Source organism: Phaenicophaeus curvirostris, chromosome 14 (assembly GCF_032191515.1).
Source record: "Phaenicophaeus curvirostris isolate KB17595 chromosome 14, BPBGC_Pcur_1.0, whole genome shotgun sequence".
In the NCBI taxonomy this organism is placed as follows: Eukaryota; Metazoa; Chordata; class Aves; order Cuculiformes; family Cuculidae; genus Phaenicophaeus; species Phaenicophaeus curvirostris.
Genome location: NC_091405.1, coordinates 10,087,783 through 10,104,243, shown reverse-complemented (window position 1 = coordinate 10,104,243; position 16,461 = coordinate 10,087,783). Strand labels below are relative to the sequence as shown.

At 37.0% G+C, this 16,461-nt stretch overlaps 1 protein-coding gene across 2 annotated transcripts in view; it reads left to right on the top strand.

Moving 5' to 3' along the window:
* Positions 1-16,461, top strand: part of CDH13 (cadherin 13) — a 447,506-nt gene that overhangs the window by 350,899 nt on the left and 80,146 nt on the right. For both annotated transcript variants that reach the window (XM_069868789.1, XM_069868788.1), the window contains exon 8: positions 5,019-5,159. In XM_069868789.1, the coding sequence (XP_069724890.1) occupies positions 5,019-5,159 (141 nt within the window). The remainder of the gene's footprint in view (positions 1-5,018; positions 5,160-16,461) is intronic.

The window sequence follows — 16,461 nt, the reverse complement described above, 5'->3', positions numbered from 1 at the left end:
ACTCAACAAGAACATTGATTGTGTCTTAATAGGACATATTCAGTACATACTATATGCAATTATCAACTTAAATGAACACGCAAGCATTTATTTAGCATGAACTGAAATTATTTAAGTTCTAAACTTTTTTATTTTTCTGGTTAGCATTACATTGTAAAGGCATTAGTAACGGCTGTGTTATGGTAACTGACTATTGATAGTGTTATGAATTAATACAGTGTTCATAAACAGAAGTGAGGCATTGCTGCATTGTTAAAGAAAATACCAAGAACCACAAAACAGCGGAATTACCTCTCTGTTGGTAGTGAGTATTAAGATAGTCTGAAAGGATGCTTAAGTAGTAAGTGTATCTGCACTGAACTGTGTATCCCTCTGTTGTGATTAGATCCTGTGAGCTTTTTCAGGAATACGAAAAAGTGCCCTTCTGGTCTCTCATTCCTTACTAATGCTGAACCAGTTATGTCAAGGCAGCAGGGGAGTGAAATCTGATATGTTAACACTGCTGGGTGGTCCTTCAAAAAAAAATAAAATATCAAGACACAGCTCACCTCCTTGGCAAACCAAAGAACTTGCCAGTGTCACCCCTGCTGTGGCTAAATGACTGGAGTGAAAACTTATGGGAAAAGAATAATTATTATTTATTATTTGTAATTATACAAACCCTCTCAACAGTGTTACACTCCACAATGTCACAGTTGGTAAATAATAACAAACAGCGACCTAATGTTTATTTATTAAAATCATCTATTATTCTTTTTAGCTGTAGACTCGTTTTGTTGAGAGTTTTTGCAAATATATATTGTTAACATCTCTCTGTCCAAATGGTATGAATTGGATTGTTTTTTGCAAGAGGGGGGTTAGGTCACTGCTTTGAGAAGCAGGGGACCTGGGTTTAGTGATGGGCAATGCCATGGTGAGCCAACAGTCTGAGTGACTGTGAAGTCCCAAAATGCTATAAATTGTGGGTCCTGCATTTATCCCTAACCTGCACAGCGTAGCAGGGATGGAGAAGGTGAAGGAAGGTTATTTTTCTTTACACGTTTCCTATTTTCATATACATACTGATTTTTTTAAAAATAGAATCGTAGAATCATCAGGTGGGAAGAGACCCACCGGATCATTGAGTCCAACCATTCCTATCAATCACTAAACCATGTCCCTCAGCACCTCGTCCACCCGTCCCTTAAACACCTCCAGGGAAGGTGACTCAACCACCTCCTGGGGCAGCCTGTTCCAGTGCCCAATGACCCTTTCTGTGAAGAATTTTTTCCTAATGTCCAGCCTAAACCTCCCCTGGCGGAGCTTGAGGCCTTTCCCTCTTGTCCTGGCCCCTGTCACTTGGGAGAAGAGCCCAGCTCCCTCCTCTCCACAACCTCCTTTCAGGTAGTTGTAGAGAGCAATGAGGTCTCCCCTCAGCCTCCTCTTCTCCAGGCTAAACACCCCCAGCTCTCTCAGCTGCTCCTCATAAGGCCTGTTCTCCAGCCCCCTCACCAGCTTTGTCGCTCTTCTCCTCCACTGCCCTGCTCCAGCAGGGGCACAACTCGCAGGGGTAAAAGGCCTGAGCTGTGTGAAGAAGGAAAAGACATGGAGTTGCCGTGAGTGCTTGCAGTGCAGCCCCTACCCTGGGGGATCCCTGGGCACAGACACTGCCCCCCTGCTCTGCTGAGGAATGGAGTTAGGGATAGCGCAGGGAGCCATGCTCTATTCTCAGATCCCCACTTCTGTGTCTCAGGACTTACTAGTGGTGTGATAAATCACACAGATCCAAATAATTGCTACTAGTGCCTGAATTAGCTTGGCTAGAAGTATGAAAAATACTCAAAAGTCCTATATATGCAATCTCCTAGTGTAAAGAGAGCATCTGATGGGAACATGCTTCTGCTCTCATGCTTGGATCTGTTAAGAATTACCTTCTCTAACAAAGCAAATATCTGATGACAGAACTAGATGTAGGAAGTGCTGCATGGCAAGAAAGTGTGAAGTACTCGTAATTATATGAAATACTGCTCAAAATTCAATGTTTTTCACATTCTATTGCGAGCTTTAACATTGGAGTCCTGTCATAGAAATTTCTGCTGCAGTAGACACAATTCCTAGCATAAATGGGCTTGCCGTTAATAGAAAATGGGACAGTTTTCAAAGGAAAAAAGGCCAATTTGCGAGTAAAAATGGACCTCTTTCTGAGCAAAGAGGCTTATAAACATAAAGTGATAAATGGCTTTGCAAGTTTTCCGTGCCATAATAACAGCTTCCTAATCAAAAGTATGAAAAAGTTGCATCTGGGAGGGAAGTTCTATTCATGTTTTAATATATTTAAAACATTTTAGAATATAAATATATGAAAACTGTAAATTTTGTTCCACTTGGTAAGCTGTATTTGTTTTGGTGGCACGTCAGTAATATTTCTTTGCATATAATTATATGATGTTATAAATCAAAATCCTGTTCAGGGTTTGCTGCTTTCTGAGATGAATTTCATAGAATAATGTTGCAAGACTTAAGGAAATACATTTCTTAGGATCCCCTAAGTGGCAGTGGCATCTGATTTTCTAGTAGTCCATATGTTTTTAGAACTTAATATATCTTCTGGTGTGACTCATTGATTTTACATGCAAATATATTGCTTCATAATAGCTGATCTTATGAGCGACTGACATGGTTGTTTCTCTCACACCCTAAAAATGATTCAAAATTGAACTACTAAGGAACTGGATTCTCCTTACACATGCTCCAAGAAAGGTGTTTTGATCTAACCAGGAAAACACATAATGCAAAATGCACAATTTAATAAATGCTTTCAAATTTCTTAGCTGCAGAGAAGATTCTGTCACCCAAGAGGTGGTTTTGCTAAGCCAGAGAGAGGAAATAGGTCTTCTAAAATTTTAAATGGTGAGATGCAGGCTGGGAAGTGAAGTGATTGAGAGCAGTCCTGCCAAGAAGGGCTTGTGGGTACTGGTGGATGAAAATCTATGCATGAGCTGTCAATGTGTGCTTGCAGCCCAAAAAGCCAACTCTGTCTTGTGCTGCATCAAAAGAAGCATGACCAGCAGTTCAGGAGAGGTGATTTTGCACCTCTACTCTTCTCAAATGAGACCCCACCTCTGGAGTACTACATCCAGCTCTAAGGTGCTCATTAAAGAAAAGACATGGACAGTTGGAGCTGTTCCAGAGGAGGGCCACAAAAATCATTAGAGGGATGGAACACCTCTCCTATGAAGAAAGGCTGAGAGAGCTGGGTTGTTTAGCCTAGAGAAGAGAAAGCTCCAGGGAGACCTTACTGTGGCCTTTCATTACTTAAAAGGCATTTAAGATGGGGAAAGGCTTTTTAATAATCTGTTGCAATAGGATGACAGGCAATAGTTTTAAACTAAAGGAGGGTAGATTTAGACTAGATATAAGGAAATTTTTTTTCATGCTGAGGCTGGTCAAACACCAGCACAGGTTACCCAGAGAGACAGTAGATGTCCCATCCCTGTAAATGTTCAAGTTCAGCTTGTATGGGGCTCTGAGCAATCTTATCTGTTTGAAGTTGTCCTTACTCATTGCAGTGGTTCAGACTGGATGACCTTTAAAGGTCCCTTTCAATCCAAACCATTCTATGTTATCTGCTATGGGATAAGCCCTACTTCAGCTTCCTTGATTCTGCTTTACAAGGCAGTGTATGGATGGTAGGCAGAGATCATTGTGTTACTCTGTGGAGTTTTACACAAACTCTCTGCATGTTAAGTCTCTGAAAAAGTGTTAGCTAAAGGACTTAGGAAGAGTGATGTCAAAAATGTGTAGCCTTGGTTCTTACAAACACAATTGGCTGATAGCGCTGGTCTGAGATTAAAAAAAACCAACCCTTTAGCACTGGTAACCCCAGTACCTCTCTCAGATATTATTATGTCCCTTTGCCCCTGAGATACAGGCTTGTTTTTCAAGGAAGGTTTGAAAAAACATTCCTGAGTACACATGATATTCTTACCATACAGTTTTAAAGGTGACTGCAGCACTTGCCCATCTGTGTCCTCCACTGATGATCCAGCACATATGGTCTTCAGGCAGATGTTTCTATATAAGGCAGCCATACAAATGGGGCAAATATTCATTTAAATTAGGTGCCCGGTCTTGTCTTCAGTGAAATCCATGTCAAAATTCTCCATGAGTTCCATGGGAGCAGGTTCTGATGCTGTTAATAGCTCCCTTTGATGAGAGGTATTACTAGCTCATTGTCCAGCTTGAAAACAGATGTGCTTTCATGCCTGATGTGAGAGGTGAATTAGAAATGCTGTCACATTCTCACTGCAGAATGGTGGCAGCAAATTTTTTTCCAAGTTATGACTGTCTTTTGGTTGAGGGAAGTTGAAAATGTCTTTGGCTATGGACCTATGCAGTCTGATGCAATATGTATGCAGTCAGATAAGTAACCATGATAGAGGAATCGAATATTATAGATGCAAATCATTAAAGTTACTATACGCATTTGCTTTGTGCAAAAATTGGCAATTGTCACCCATTTTAAAAACTACTTTCTTGTTTCTTACAGTGAAGCAAACAGATTACCATCTTAAATGCTAATATACAGAATGAATATGATTTAGTAAAATAAAGTGAATTTATATGTAGATTGTGACATTAGTATTAAATTATGTACCCATCATAACACTGATGAAGAAAGATGCTAAATATTGGTGCATTGGTGCTCTTAAAGAGCAGGTATATTTTCATTTCTTTCCTAATCCCCTTAAATAATGGAATAGATTATATACTGTTTGCCAGTGTTCTCCTGTATTCCTTCATATTGTATTCCTAGTCAGTTTTCCATAGTAGCAGCTGATGCTCATAGAAATGCATGCTTTTGTTTTAGTAAAGCACCATGAAATCAGATCTGTTTCTATGATGTGTTTCATCAGGCCAAATCAAGGGTTTTATTTATTTACTTATTTATTTATTTTCCTAATGTGAATTGAAAGTAATATGTCATTTGTGGTAGGCTTTTTTATTTTAATCTTTCCTTTTCTGTTGTTTTTTTTCAGACTATGGAAACACCAAAATATGAGCTAGTTATAGAAGCTAAGGATATGGGTGGCCTTGATGTGGGACTAACTGGCACAGCAACCGCCACAATTCTTATTGATGACAAAAATGACCATCCACCAGAATTTACCAAGAAGGAGGTAAGAGTTTGCCATCTGTCTTCTACAAAATGGTGCACACAACTGTAAGTAGCTTGTTTCTAAATACAAAAGTGTTCCTTAATGGAAGGACGTAAAAACATGCCTCAATATGACAGACTTCTCTGGAGCTGCTCTTTTCTTCTTTTACATTAATAAGCTTGTGCACATCATCTCCAAAACAAAATACAACTGCAGGGTAAAAATTTACGTCAAGAGATATCATTCAGAGGTCAGCTACCAGGATGAAAATCTGTAAAATAAGTTTGTTAGTTGTACTTTTTTCCCCTTAGCTCCTAGGTGAGAAAATAGAGAATTCTCCTTTGCCTATGTTCTAGTGTAGAGCTTTTGATGGACATGGATGAAAACAACATGTTTTGTCCTGGCTTCAGTACTTCACCTGTGAGACAACTAGTGTTGAGAGTTCTGTAATGAAAGCTCTAGTCTTAGAAGCTTTGAATTTAACCTACAGGTGGTATTTGAGGAAAGCTGTTGTTTTTTGGTTTTTTTTTTTTTTTGACTGTAAGTTTGAATTCTACTGAAAAATGCTGAAAAGTTTGAAAAAATCCCAAACGAAAATGACAGATATTCACTGCCTGCAGGATAGTGCAATAGTACTGCAGGAAAGTTTCTGGTTTCAGGCAAAATACGTAGAAAATTTCCTGCCTTTCTCACTCTGCTCCTTTCCTTCCTCCCTCTACATTTACGGTTAGTCTATTATATATATACACCTATATTTGCCCCTGGCATCTGGAGATAATTCGTGTGTGTTAAAGTTTTACCTAATAACAGCTGGTTTGCGCTTTGCTATTAAAGTTCTCCAAGGCTCTGCAGATTTTAAGGAATATTCCCAAGAGACAAGTAAGCATGAGAGATGCTGATTTTAAGGTTATTTTAGAAGGACAAAAGGAAAGCCTATTCCTGTAGAAGTCTTGGGTTTCTCCTTAAGGTATGCTTTTCCCTTTTTTATTATTTTTTTTTTTCTGGCCCGATTTTAGTGATTCGACAACAGGTTGTTTTGAAACAAATCACTGTAATTGTACTTGAATATTTATTTCTTTTATAAATGCAAATTGGATAACCAGATTATAAAAGGATGGAGAAAGTTTTTTTTTTTTTTAAATATAAGAAGAAGAAAGAAACAATGACAATTTTGCCAACAAGAATGTTATCTTTTGCTAATCAGTGACAATAGCCACTTACTTTAGTAAAATGCTTTGAAAGAGCATTTCAGTCACCATAAAAGTACCATGGAGAGCCTGATCCAAACCTTTCAGGTACATAGGTGATAGCTAAGTGGCTCTGGTCAAACTATTAATTCCCTTTGTTACCCTTTAAATCAGGCTTTTAATGCCCTGAAAGCTGTTTCCTGACAATCAGTGGTTAAAGTATATTTAAAACATTGTAATTTTTAGCACTGCGGAACATAATAATATAAAAAGACAACTCAGTGTATGCAGAAATAGGAAGAAGTTGTATCAATCAATATCAATAACAGTTCCTGTCATTCAGACTCCTACCTACTTGAATTTTCAAACTTTGAGATTTCTTCTTTTGAAGAAGAAAGATTTGTTCCTTTCGAAGAAATCTTTCTATGTATCTTTCATTAGATTCAATTATTTTAAAGTAGTCTAATTATGTTTGACTTAATAGTTTGGTAATTTGAGCAAGCATGTTAAAAATGTTTGGTAAGTGCTTAGCTCCAAATGTACTGTTAGTCTCTGTTTCTGCGGGAATTCAGAAATATTTATACATTCAATTCAGTCAGTGATAGCAAAATCTACACTATATACTTGAAAGTCTGGTGGTTTCAGTATAGAAATAAAATAGTAGATATAAATAGACAGCATTATGTAGCTTTTTTGAAAATTCATATATTATGCAATTTTTTTGCACTTTTATATGACACAAGAATTTTCCCATAGATGTCTCTTTTTTTTTTTCTTTTTTAATATACTGTGACATGGTTTTGAACCTTCCACTATTTAGAGAAGTTAATGACCTTAGAAATCTTCACTTTGCCTTCCCTAAGTGGTATTCTTGTTCCATGAATAAGGCAGTAAAGTTCAGTCTTCAATGCATGGTGCCAGGTCCCTTTAGAAACATGTGCTCTATTTTAAAAAAGTAGTCTAAGAGGAGAAGAGTGTCTATTAATAGAGCTAATGCCACTTTATCTGGCTTATTGTTTAAAGAACTTGGTTATTGTATTTAATGGTCGCACACCACATGCTGCGATCCTATTGATTTGAAGAAAACTTGTCAGAAAAAGATGTGTTTTCAAGGTAACTTTTGAAGTAGAAAGTTTAGATTCAGTAAATCTGAAGATTTGATTTCAGAGTGCATCTTCTGTTATTTACTTTGAGTCTGGTTGCTTTAGGACTGGTTTCTTTTGGTACTGAAATTCTTTTCCAGCTGTTTTACTCCTCTTTAAATTTTGAGGTTTTCTGAATGCATGTTTCCCTTGTATAAAACAAATGCCTATTTACTGGTCTATGTTTTCTTCTGACAGTGTAATTTTTACCTAAAATATTTCTACTGTTATCTGTCATATGCTGTTTGATGCGGCCTAATTAAGCCAAGTTTTCAATGTGTTCTCTTCATCTATAAGCACAGGGGCCAAATTCATGATTTGACACAGCGAAATTCAACGAAGTTGAGAGCAGTATTTTTTCAAATATCTGGACACTGCATGTGTACAGTACTGGGTGCCCCAGACTGGGCACTAAATGGTATTTTGTGGAATGCAGAATGCATTATTTTATATATATATCTTAATATAGATGTGATTTTGGTAATATTAATGCCAAGACAGAAGTTTAATGATTTGTCCTCCCTCTTCTGGCTTCTGTCCTGTTTTTTAGAAGATATTTTCCTAAGGAAGAAGCTTACTTTGCCTCTCTTTAATAACAGATTCTTTTTCCTTGATGATGAATATATTGTCTTTCCTAACTAAATGCTTTCAGGCATCTGAGAGAAGAATGCAGTGATGTGACTTAAGGGGATGATTTTTCTACCGTCCACCTACTTCTCTCACCTGTCTTTCACTACAGATTTGGGACAGTCGTGCATCCCTAGTCATACAACAAATAGTAGTGGGACTTGTCAAAGGGCTGTCACTTGCACGTAAGAAAGAGAGAGTTCATTTGGCTAGGGAACAGTCTCATTCTCGAGATGATTCTGCTTTCTGCCATTTCCATCCTCACCTTCATTTTCATCCATTTCTGGGACAAAGCAATGTAAAATAGAAAGAATTCTGTCACATCAGAGAGCATAAGATTTGAGAAAATATTTTTCTGAGTTTAGAATTTTTGAGTATACATTCTTAGAAATAAATTTTCCAGTTAAATAAAGAAGCTTGCCTTCTGTGAACAGAATAAAATTTGTGTAATCTGACAAAACATCACCACAATGAAATTTGAGATATACTAGTGCTTAGTCTTGAGTGAAAAATATTATTTGCTCACATTTTGAATACCTACTGATAAATGGCTTATAAAAGAGTAATAAATGACTAATGTGTGCTTTAATAAATCATTCATCAATTCCTATAGAGACATGTAAGTGAATAGGTTGCTTGTCACCATGATTTATAATGACTTCCAACACTGTCTTCTGATTCAGTTGTGCTACCCGCTGGGGTAGAACAGCCCCTGGAGTACAATATGTATCTCTGCTCGTGTTTCAAAGAGGGTGTGAGACTTTCAGAGCAATATCCGGAGAGATTTATTTTTCAGTTCAGGCTACAGAGAAATATACTTCTAGCTTTGAGAATCCATATCATGTTTCTTGGTGTTGGCTAAGTCATACTGAGGACTAAAACTGAGCTAAAAGCACTTTTAAGGTTCCTCCTGGCTCTCTTTTCCATACTTTTTTTTTTACAAAAAGTTATCTGTTAGACACGGTATTCTTATTTTCCACACTAGACATACCTTACCGACATCAACCAGATCTGTCCATCCAGTTCGCACATTTAAAAATAACAACAAATCTTACTCCCCTTTTTCTGAGATCTGAAGTCAGTCTTGGTCCTTCTTATATCTTACAAGGGAAAATGTTGCGCTTTGAGATTCCCAATTAATATTACCCCTTTCTCTGTGCCTCTTGCCAGTGAGCTGGAACCTACCTTTGGGCACTAACAATGCTGTTAATGGTAGATTATTCCCCTGCAACTCACTCCTCTAGACCCTTAAATCTGATTTGGAGAAACCACTAGTGAGCACCAGAGTTCTGTACAAAACTGAGCAAGAGAGTGCTGTCCTGTGTCTAACACACAGTTCAGGAGCCAGGATACCAGTCCTCATTCACTTTCCTGTCAGGAAAGGTTGCTTTGGCTCTTGGTGCAATCAGGATTACAAATGTCTGTTTTCCAAACCTAGGAACTTTCAAATGACTTGGAAAATGCCTGTTAGTATTTCTGAGATGTGTTGTGGTGGTACCAAACTAAGGACGCTTGGAAGACTTACTTAAACAATCTGCCTTTCTGGATAAATGAAATTACCTTTTTGTTATTTTTCTCTTCTTCTTCAATACTGTATGTCAGTTCTTATCAGAATTAGCTGGTTTGAGGTTTCTCATGTGATGAAGAATGCTCAGAACCACTCAGGATTGAATTACCAGTCAGGATTGGATGCTGTTGCATTACAAGTAAAAATGAAATAACTGGGGAAAGAGACAGAAAACCAAACACGCTTACTCTGTGCGTTGACTAAAATAGAAGACTGTTCAGAAAAAAACAGGGTGTGGAAGATCCGTGTTTCCTGTGCTCATCCAGATTCATACTGTGTCCATAAAAATTTGTATTCATGTGGCTACCAACGAGCTATCTGCATAACCAGTGTAAGCACTTTGTTCAAGAACTTTTGCAAAATATGTTTAACATTGAGTCCATTCACTTATCACATAATTAGAGCTGGATACACTGCATAGCAGTAGGCAGCAGACGTCTACATTTATCTTTGCTTGTGAGGGTTGAATTCATTGCTTTGTTTCTCTCCACCAAGGTCATGAAATACATGAAGTTGTCTATTTAATCTCCAGATAAACACATTTCAGTGGTACATAAAACAACAGAGTGCCTGCTTTATAATCTGAAAGCAGCTGAGAAACACTTGTATAAGTACAGGATAGATCCTATGAATAGAAATGATCATTCAAACAGTGTGAAATTGGGGAAGGAACACAAAGGCGCTTCCCTGCTTCTACAGATCTGATTTTTTCCCAGCATTCTTGCTCTCTAAGTCAGCTTACATAGTAAAATTGTATTTTTATCAGTCCTTTACTTTTCTCTTTTCTCATTTTTTTAATGTTCATTTCCTGCCTTTAGTTTAGTTTCCTTGATTTGTTATGACCAGCTGATCAAAGTGGTCCTGATGCAAACTTCTGTGTGAGTCCTTGCCTTTTGTTACCCTTCGGTTATGCTTGGAAGGTCAGCAGCAACTCAGTGGTAATAACAGTAATTCTCACTACAGCTGCTAAATTCTCACCACAAAACCATTCCAATGCTGTCTATCCTCTGAAGAATTCTTCCATCTGCTTCTGCTAACAGAAAATATCCAAACACTGTGAGCAACAAAACCCCATAAAACTACAATTTATTGTTCTTTTCTACAAGAAGTGAAGGTTAATATTCTTCTTCAATGTGGTCTATGAAGTGTGAACTTAGCCAGAGACGTTAAGGTCTGAATTACAAAGCAAACAGTAACAATAAGGGTTTTGACTACATCTACCACAAATACCTTTGGGTAAATAACCAGAAAGTAGGAATTAAAGAGAGAGGAAGGCTCAAACAAAGGCTCTTGAGAGAAGTGCAAGCTAAACAAAAATAGTGTATTGTCTCCAGAATGAGTCTTGGACCACTTATTCAGGGAAGCTGTATAAACTTAATTATTAACAGTTATTACTAGGAATAGCTATGTGATTTTCCAATTAAACTTTTTCTTTCCAGCTGGAATTCTGCACTTGCCTTCGAATCAATTTAGGACTGCTTTCTAGAGATTTCGATTTTAACACAAATTTCTAAATCTGAGCCTTTTGCTAGAGAAATTATTTTTTTTTTCTCTGAATGTGCTGTTAGCCAACTCTGTGGAAATAGAATTTTACTCTTGTCCAAGAATGGTTTATAGCATGTTGCCCCTCATTAACCATTCAAGGAGTTCTACTTTGAACACTGAGTGCATGCAGGTGACATCCAACCCTCAAAGAATCTTCACACAATTATTATTTGATAATAATATTGAATACTGAATAATATTGATCAAGGTATGAAAGAATGTATCATTCCCTTTCTCAAATTAACTTTTGGGTTCTATATCAGGAGATCTCATTTGGCTATTTATTATCCAGTTGACTGAAATCCTTATCCTTATTTCCGTGTGGAAATATTGTGGTTTCCATATATGGTGTTAATTGCAGAGTGACTCTTTAATCATCATGAACTCATTCAGGGTAGAGAGGGTGTAAATTGGTGCCAGGTAGTGGGGAACTGATGACCAGGTATAACCCGTGGCTTGAAGAGACTTTTATTTTCTGTAAATAAAGGGTTATATTTACTCACATGTGGAATGTGGAATCTTAATAGAAATACCAGAAACTCTTGTCTGACACAGCACAGCTGATTTGAGGAGTAATAAATACAGGAACGGTTAAATGTGTAGCAAAATATCATTCTAATCCCATGAGTTAAGAAACCCACACTGTTAATATGCCTCTAGCATCTGTAGGAGTTCTATTTTAAAAGTAGGATTACACAAGATAACACACTATAGATCTTAACATATTCAATTTGCACCAGACAAAACCCTATTTAATAGCAATTACACAATATGTGCCAGCTGATATCATACTTGCAGTTTATATGAGCAGAAGGGATTTATAAAGCTGAAGTATATTCATACAAGAGTAATAGTTATGTGACTCCTTAGGTCATTCCACTAGAGTAGAATGAGTTTCGTGATCAGTTTATCAGTTTCTTCACTGACAAGTGAGTTTCTAAGATTTTTGTCAGCAACACTAAAACTGATTTGGCTACTACAAGATTTGCTAACCATCTGTGTATACGAATCAAAACGTCAGGATTATTTAGACAAAATATCTTTTTTCCTTCTGCTCTGAAACATTAAAATAGTGAACCGATAAAAATCAACATGCTAAAACGAGCTGTACATTTATTCAAGTAAAATTGTTAGTAAGTGACTATGAAAGAGACTCATTCAGAAAGCAATAAAATTCTATAGGTCTGATCGTCTCTTGAACTTACTGGAATGAAAATGGTGTTGATACATTTAAGAAAAAAACACATTAGGGGATTCATACAGAACTCTTCGCAGTTATAGTGTCTGTTGAGGAAAATGGTTCAGGAATGTAATTTATTCATATCCTTGTACTTTCTGCTTTGGCTTGCTTCCAGGCCTTGTTTGCCTTAGAGTCCCAGATGCTTATTTGCTTAAAGGGTAGCCCTTTCTCTAGCCTGCTGTCTAACAGTCACTTAATATTTATTTGTTTTTACAAATGTTTTCTCCTGTGTTCCCAGTCCATATGTCACAAGAAAAAGTATAATCCCAATGCTACACAGAGTATTGATATTATCCTCACCTCCTATTCCAGATTTTGCCCCTGTTATGAAAATTTCCTGAATCCCAGTTGTTTACCTGACCCTATGCTTCCCTCCAACACTATTGCTCTATGGCCAGTCCTTTGAGTTTGTGTTCTAACTCCCATTCTTCTCTTCCACTTAGCTTGATGCAGCTTTTTTAGAGTTTTTCCTCACTTCCTTGCATATTGTGGAAGATTTCTTCAAGCTACTTACTTGTCTAGTCTTATCAATATTTGATTCGCCCAATGCTGAAATTTATCATTGTCTTTTTGCATCATCCTTCAAAATCTCTTCTGCCTCCTTCATCATTCTCTTTTACTAAACAAACAAACAAACAAACACCCATACCGACCAACCAAACAGAAAACTCTTATCTTTTGGTCTTTTCCCCTTTCAAACCTACTATTTAGTCAGCAGCCTGTAAGGAGTCTTCTCTGAAAATTAATAATTAGTTTTTCTTTCCTCTGCAAGCTCCTTGAGTCATTTGACTGTCATTAGTCCCTCAGAACCTGATTTTCTAGCATCCCCTTATTGTCCCTCTGCTCCTGTTTCCAATTCCTGCTTCAGATCTACCAAGACTAATTTCAGGGATGTATCCATTGACTCCTTTTTGCTGAGTGCGATGTGATCTTCCCTTTTCTTTTGCTCTTATTTTCATCTCTTTCCCTGCTGTATATTTATATGGAAAACTCTTCTAACATTTCATAGAAATCTGTGTTTCTGACCTTTGTCATCTGGTGATCCTCTTTCTGTGCCCATGATTTTGCTCCTTTACTTTTATTTATGGGAGATCTTCCTTTTTCCTTTCCTTGATGCTGTCCCCCAGTGAACTCTTCTTCATCTCCTCACTGCCTGCTTCCTTTGGGAACCACCTTTCTGTTTTCATGACTTAAACCGACTGTTTGCTTATGACTTGCAAAAGTCCATGTACACTCTTTGTCTGCCCTCTATAAATCGAGTACCATCACTGTCTGCTTCCACACATCATCTCATTTTTTTCCTTTTATGCTTTATTTCCTCCTCCTCAGCTCATTTGTTTTGACCGCCTTCAGTAACTGAGGCCAGCAGTGCCCATATGTTATGTAGTACTGTCAGATATTCTTAGAGCAATGATTTTTCTTCATTTAGAAGACTGATGGTAAGGAGAGTGCTGCTGTCCTCAACAAGTTTAAAGGGTTGAAAGCTATCTTTTAGTTCAAAAAAGTTAGAAAAATGTAAGGAGTTAGTATGAGAGACTTTCAAAAGGTGCGTAAGAAAAATAAATCTCTCTAAATAAGCTTAAATCTAAACCAACAGTTGTCTTTTGCTGAAATAATATCAAGGAAAAGGATTTATCTATAGTATTGATATTCTTAGCTGCCAGTATCCAAGCTATGGCTCACATCCAGTGTGCTCCATGGAGATGTGAATGCAGGATTAGAATATAATGTAAAACTGGATTTTGTACATATGCATAGCTATATACATGGAAGCACAGGTTCACAGATGTTTACATCCTCACAGATGTGAGGATGAGATGTTTTGTTGTCCTAAAATCACATTTTCTCTAATATAGATTAAACCAAAAATGAAATTTTTGTTGATTTTACTTGTCTACTTGAAAATAACACAACAAGCATTTGAAAACATTGAACACTGTACATGATTAATTGATTCAGTGTTGAACTAAGCTAAGAAAAGTGTATGTTTGAAGACAAATGAAGGGCATGCTTTCTAAGTTAGCAGCTCTGACCTTTTCAAGTTTTCCACCTTAAATAATAATTGAAGCCATGAGTAAATAAATTCAACTTTGCCTGCAGATGTTGAACTCTCTAATGTCCTTTTACTCTAACATAGCCAATGCCTGATACTAATGGCAGAAACAGTTTTATCATGCCCCATGCTGGGGCTGACTGGCAATCTCTAAGAACAGTTTTCTTTCCTCCAGCCATATGATTAAAATGCAGTTACAATCAATAAATCTGTGCAGTTTCCGTCAATGGTAAGTGTTCGCCTAGGGGTCTTCTGTGTCCCAGAGGTATTTATTTTCTTCAGTTCTTCTGAATTCACAAGAGAACTAAATTGCAATATATCTTGTTTACCTAGACTGCTTGTTGAGATTGTTTTTGGATTGCCTGCTGGAACTGGAGAAAGCAATACAGAGAGTATGAACACACTCACATGCTGATAGATATAGACATGAGTAAGGTGCTTTTAACAATATTGGGTTCCAACATAGCCTCTGTGAAGTCTTTGCTTTAGGAAGATTAAATATTTAAGCATGCATTCCTGACTTATTTGGTATGTTAGTGGGAAGCAGTGTAGGGTGGATTACAAGAAGAGGTCTAAGATTCTAACATCTGATTTCAGCTGAACTTCAGCAGTTTTCAAGGATGTCAGGGTTGCTGTTTTCCCTTTTCTTGAATGAGGATTCTCTCAGCTGGTCAATGAGGCAATACATGAGCAACTAATCAATTTTAGATTCTCTTTACTCTAGCAGCAATCACTTTAATGCAATCAATTAAAAGGGAATTTTAATGATATTACAAATGGTGCTTTTAAAGGAAACATGACAGTTATTATTGAACTCTTAATTTATTATCTCCCATGGTAATCAGTTTGGAAAATCAAAACATAAGCTTTAAAAATGTGACATCCCCTACAGTCTCACTTGTTTATTTCTTACATTTGTATGTCAACTTTATAAATAATGGTAAAATAGAAACAATGAAGCAATTGCATTAAGCTCATAACTTTTTCCAGTTCTCATTTTTGTGTTATGGGAAATACAAGAGAGGTAATAGTCCTGCCTGAATTCAGCAAAAGGTAGCATGCGTATGTACAGCTAAGAAAAGCATCTAGTTTATTTCTTTGAAAGACTGCTCTCAAAGGGAAGTAGGTGCCTATAAATGCAAACACCAGGTACTAGTCTTTGGAAATAATTGCATTCAGCTACACGTTGCATATCTGAATTATTTATTCAGAAATAATAAACGTGTTTTGTCAATACATACACAGAGGGTTTGTCTGTGTTACATAGCAAAGCTATTGTATTGTTTTTCCTGGACTAATTTGTAAATATTCAGGGAGAACCTTATTCACTTTTAAATGCCCAGACTCCAGACCATAGGTTGAAACTCACTTATTCCATAAATTTATTTTTCTTAAATTCATGAAGTATGGGCAGCATTACAAATGTTAATGTTACTATTATAGGATCATAATTTAAAAATACCAGCATTCTCAAAGGTCTCCAGCAGTGTGTCATTTCCCTACTTTATTAAAATAAATGAACAGATGTACAATTTATTTCTGCTGAACTATCATCTAAATTCATAAGCTATTTCTCATGTGTCTGAACTCTGTGTTGGTTTCCCATTTTCTTTCCCTTAGAAAAAAAAAAATTACACTCTCACATTTATCTCTCTGGGGATATAAAGGAGAAGTATACTCTCCACTTCATTCACTTTAGACTAATATCCTCAATACAATTTAAATCCCATCTCTTCAAGACTATTCAGTAAAACCTAGGCACTGGAACACCCAAGATCCGATTGGAAAACTCCCTTGCCATCTATGTTGATGATTGGCAGTTGGACTCTGAGGACACTATCTGTTCTCTCTTACAGAATGAGGTGACACACAGCAGCATTTAATCTTTCTGGTTGGCATTTACAGTGCTAGTGGAGGTTATGCAACTTCTTAGCAACAAGTTAGGAAAAACAAGGAAAGGAC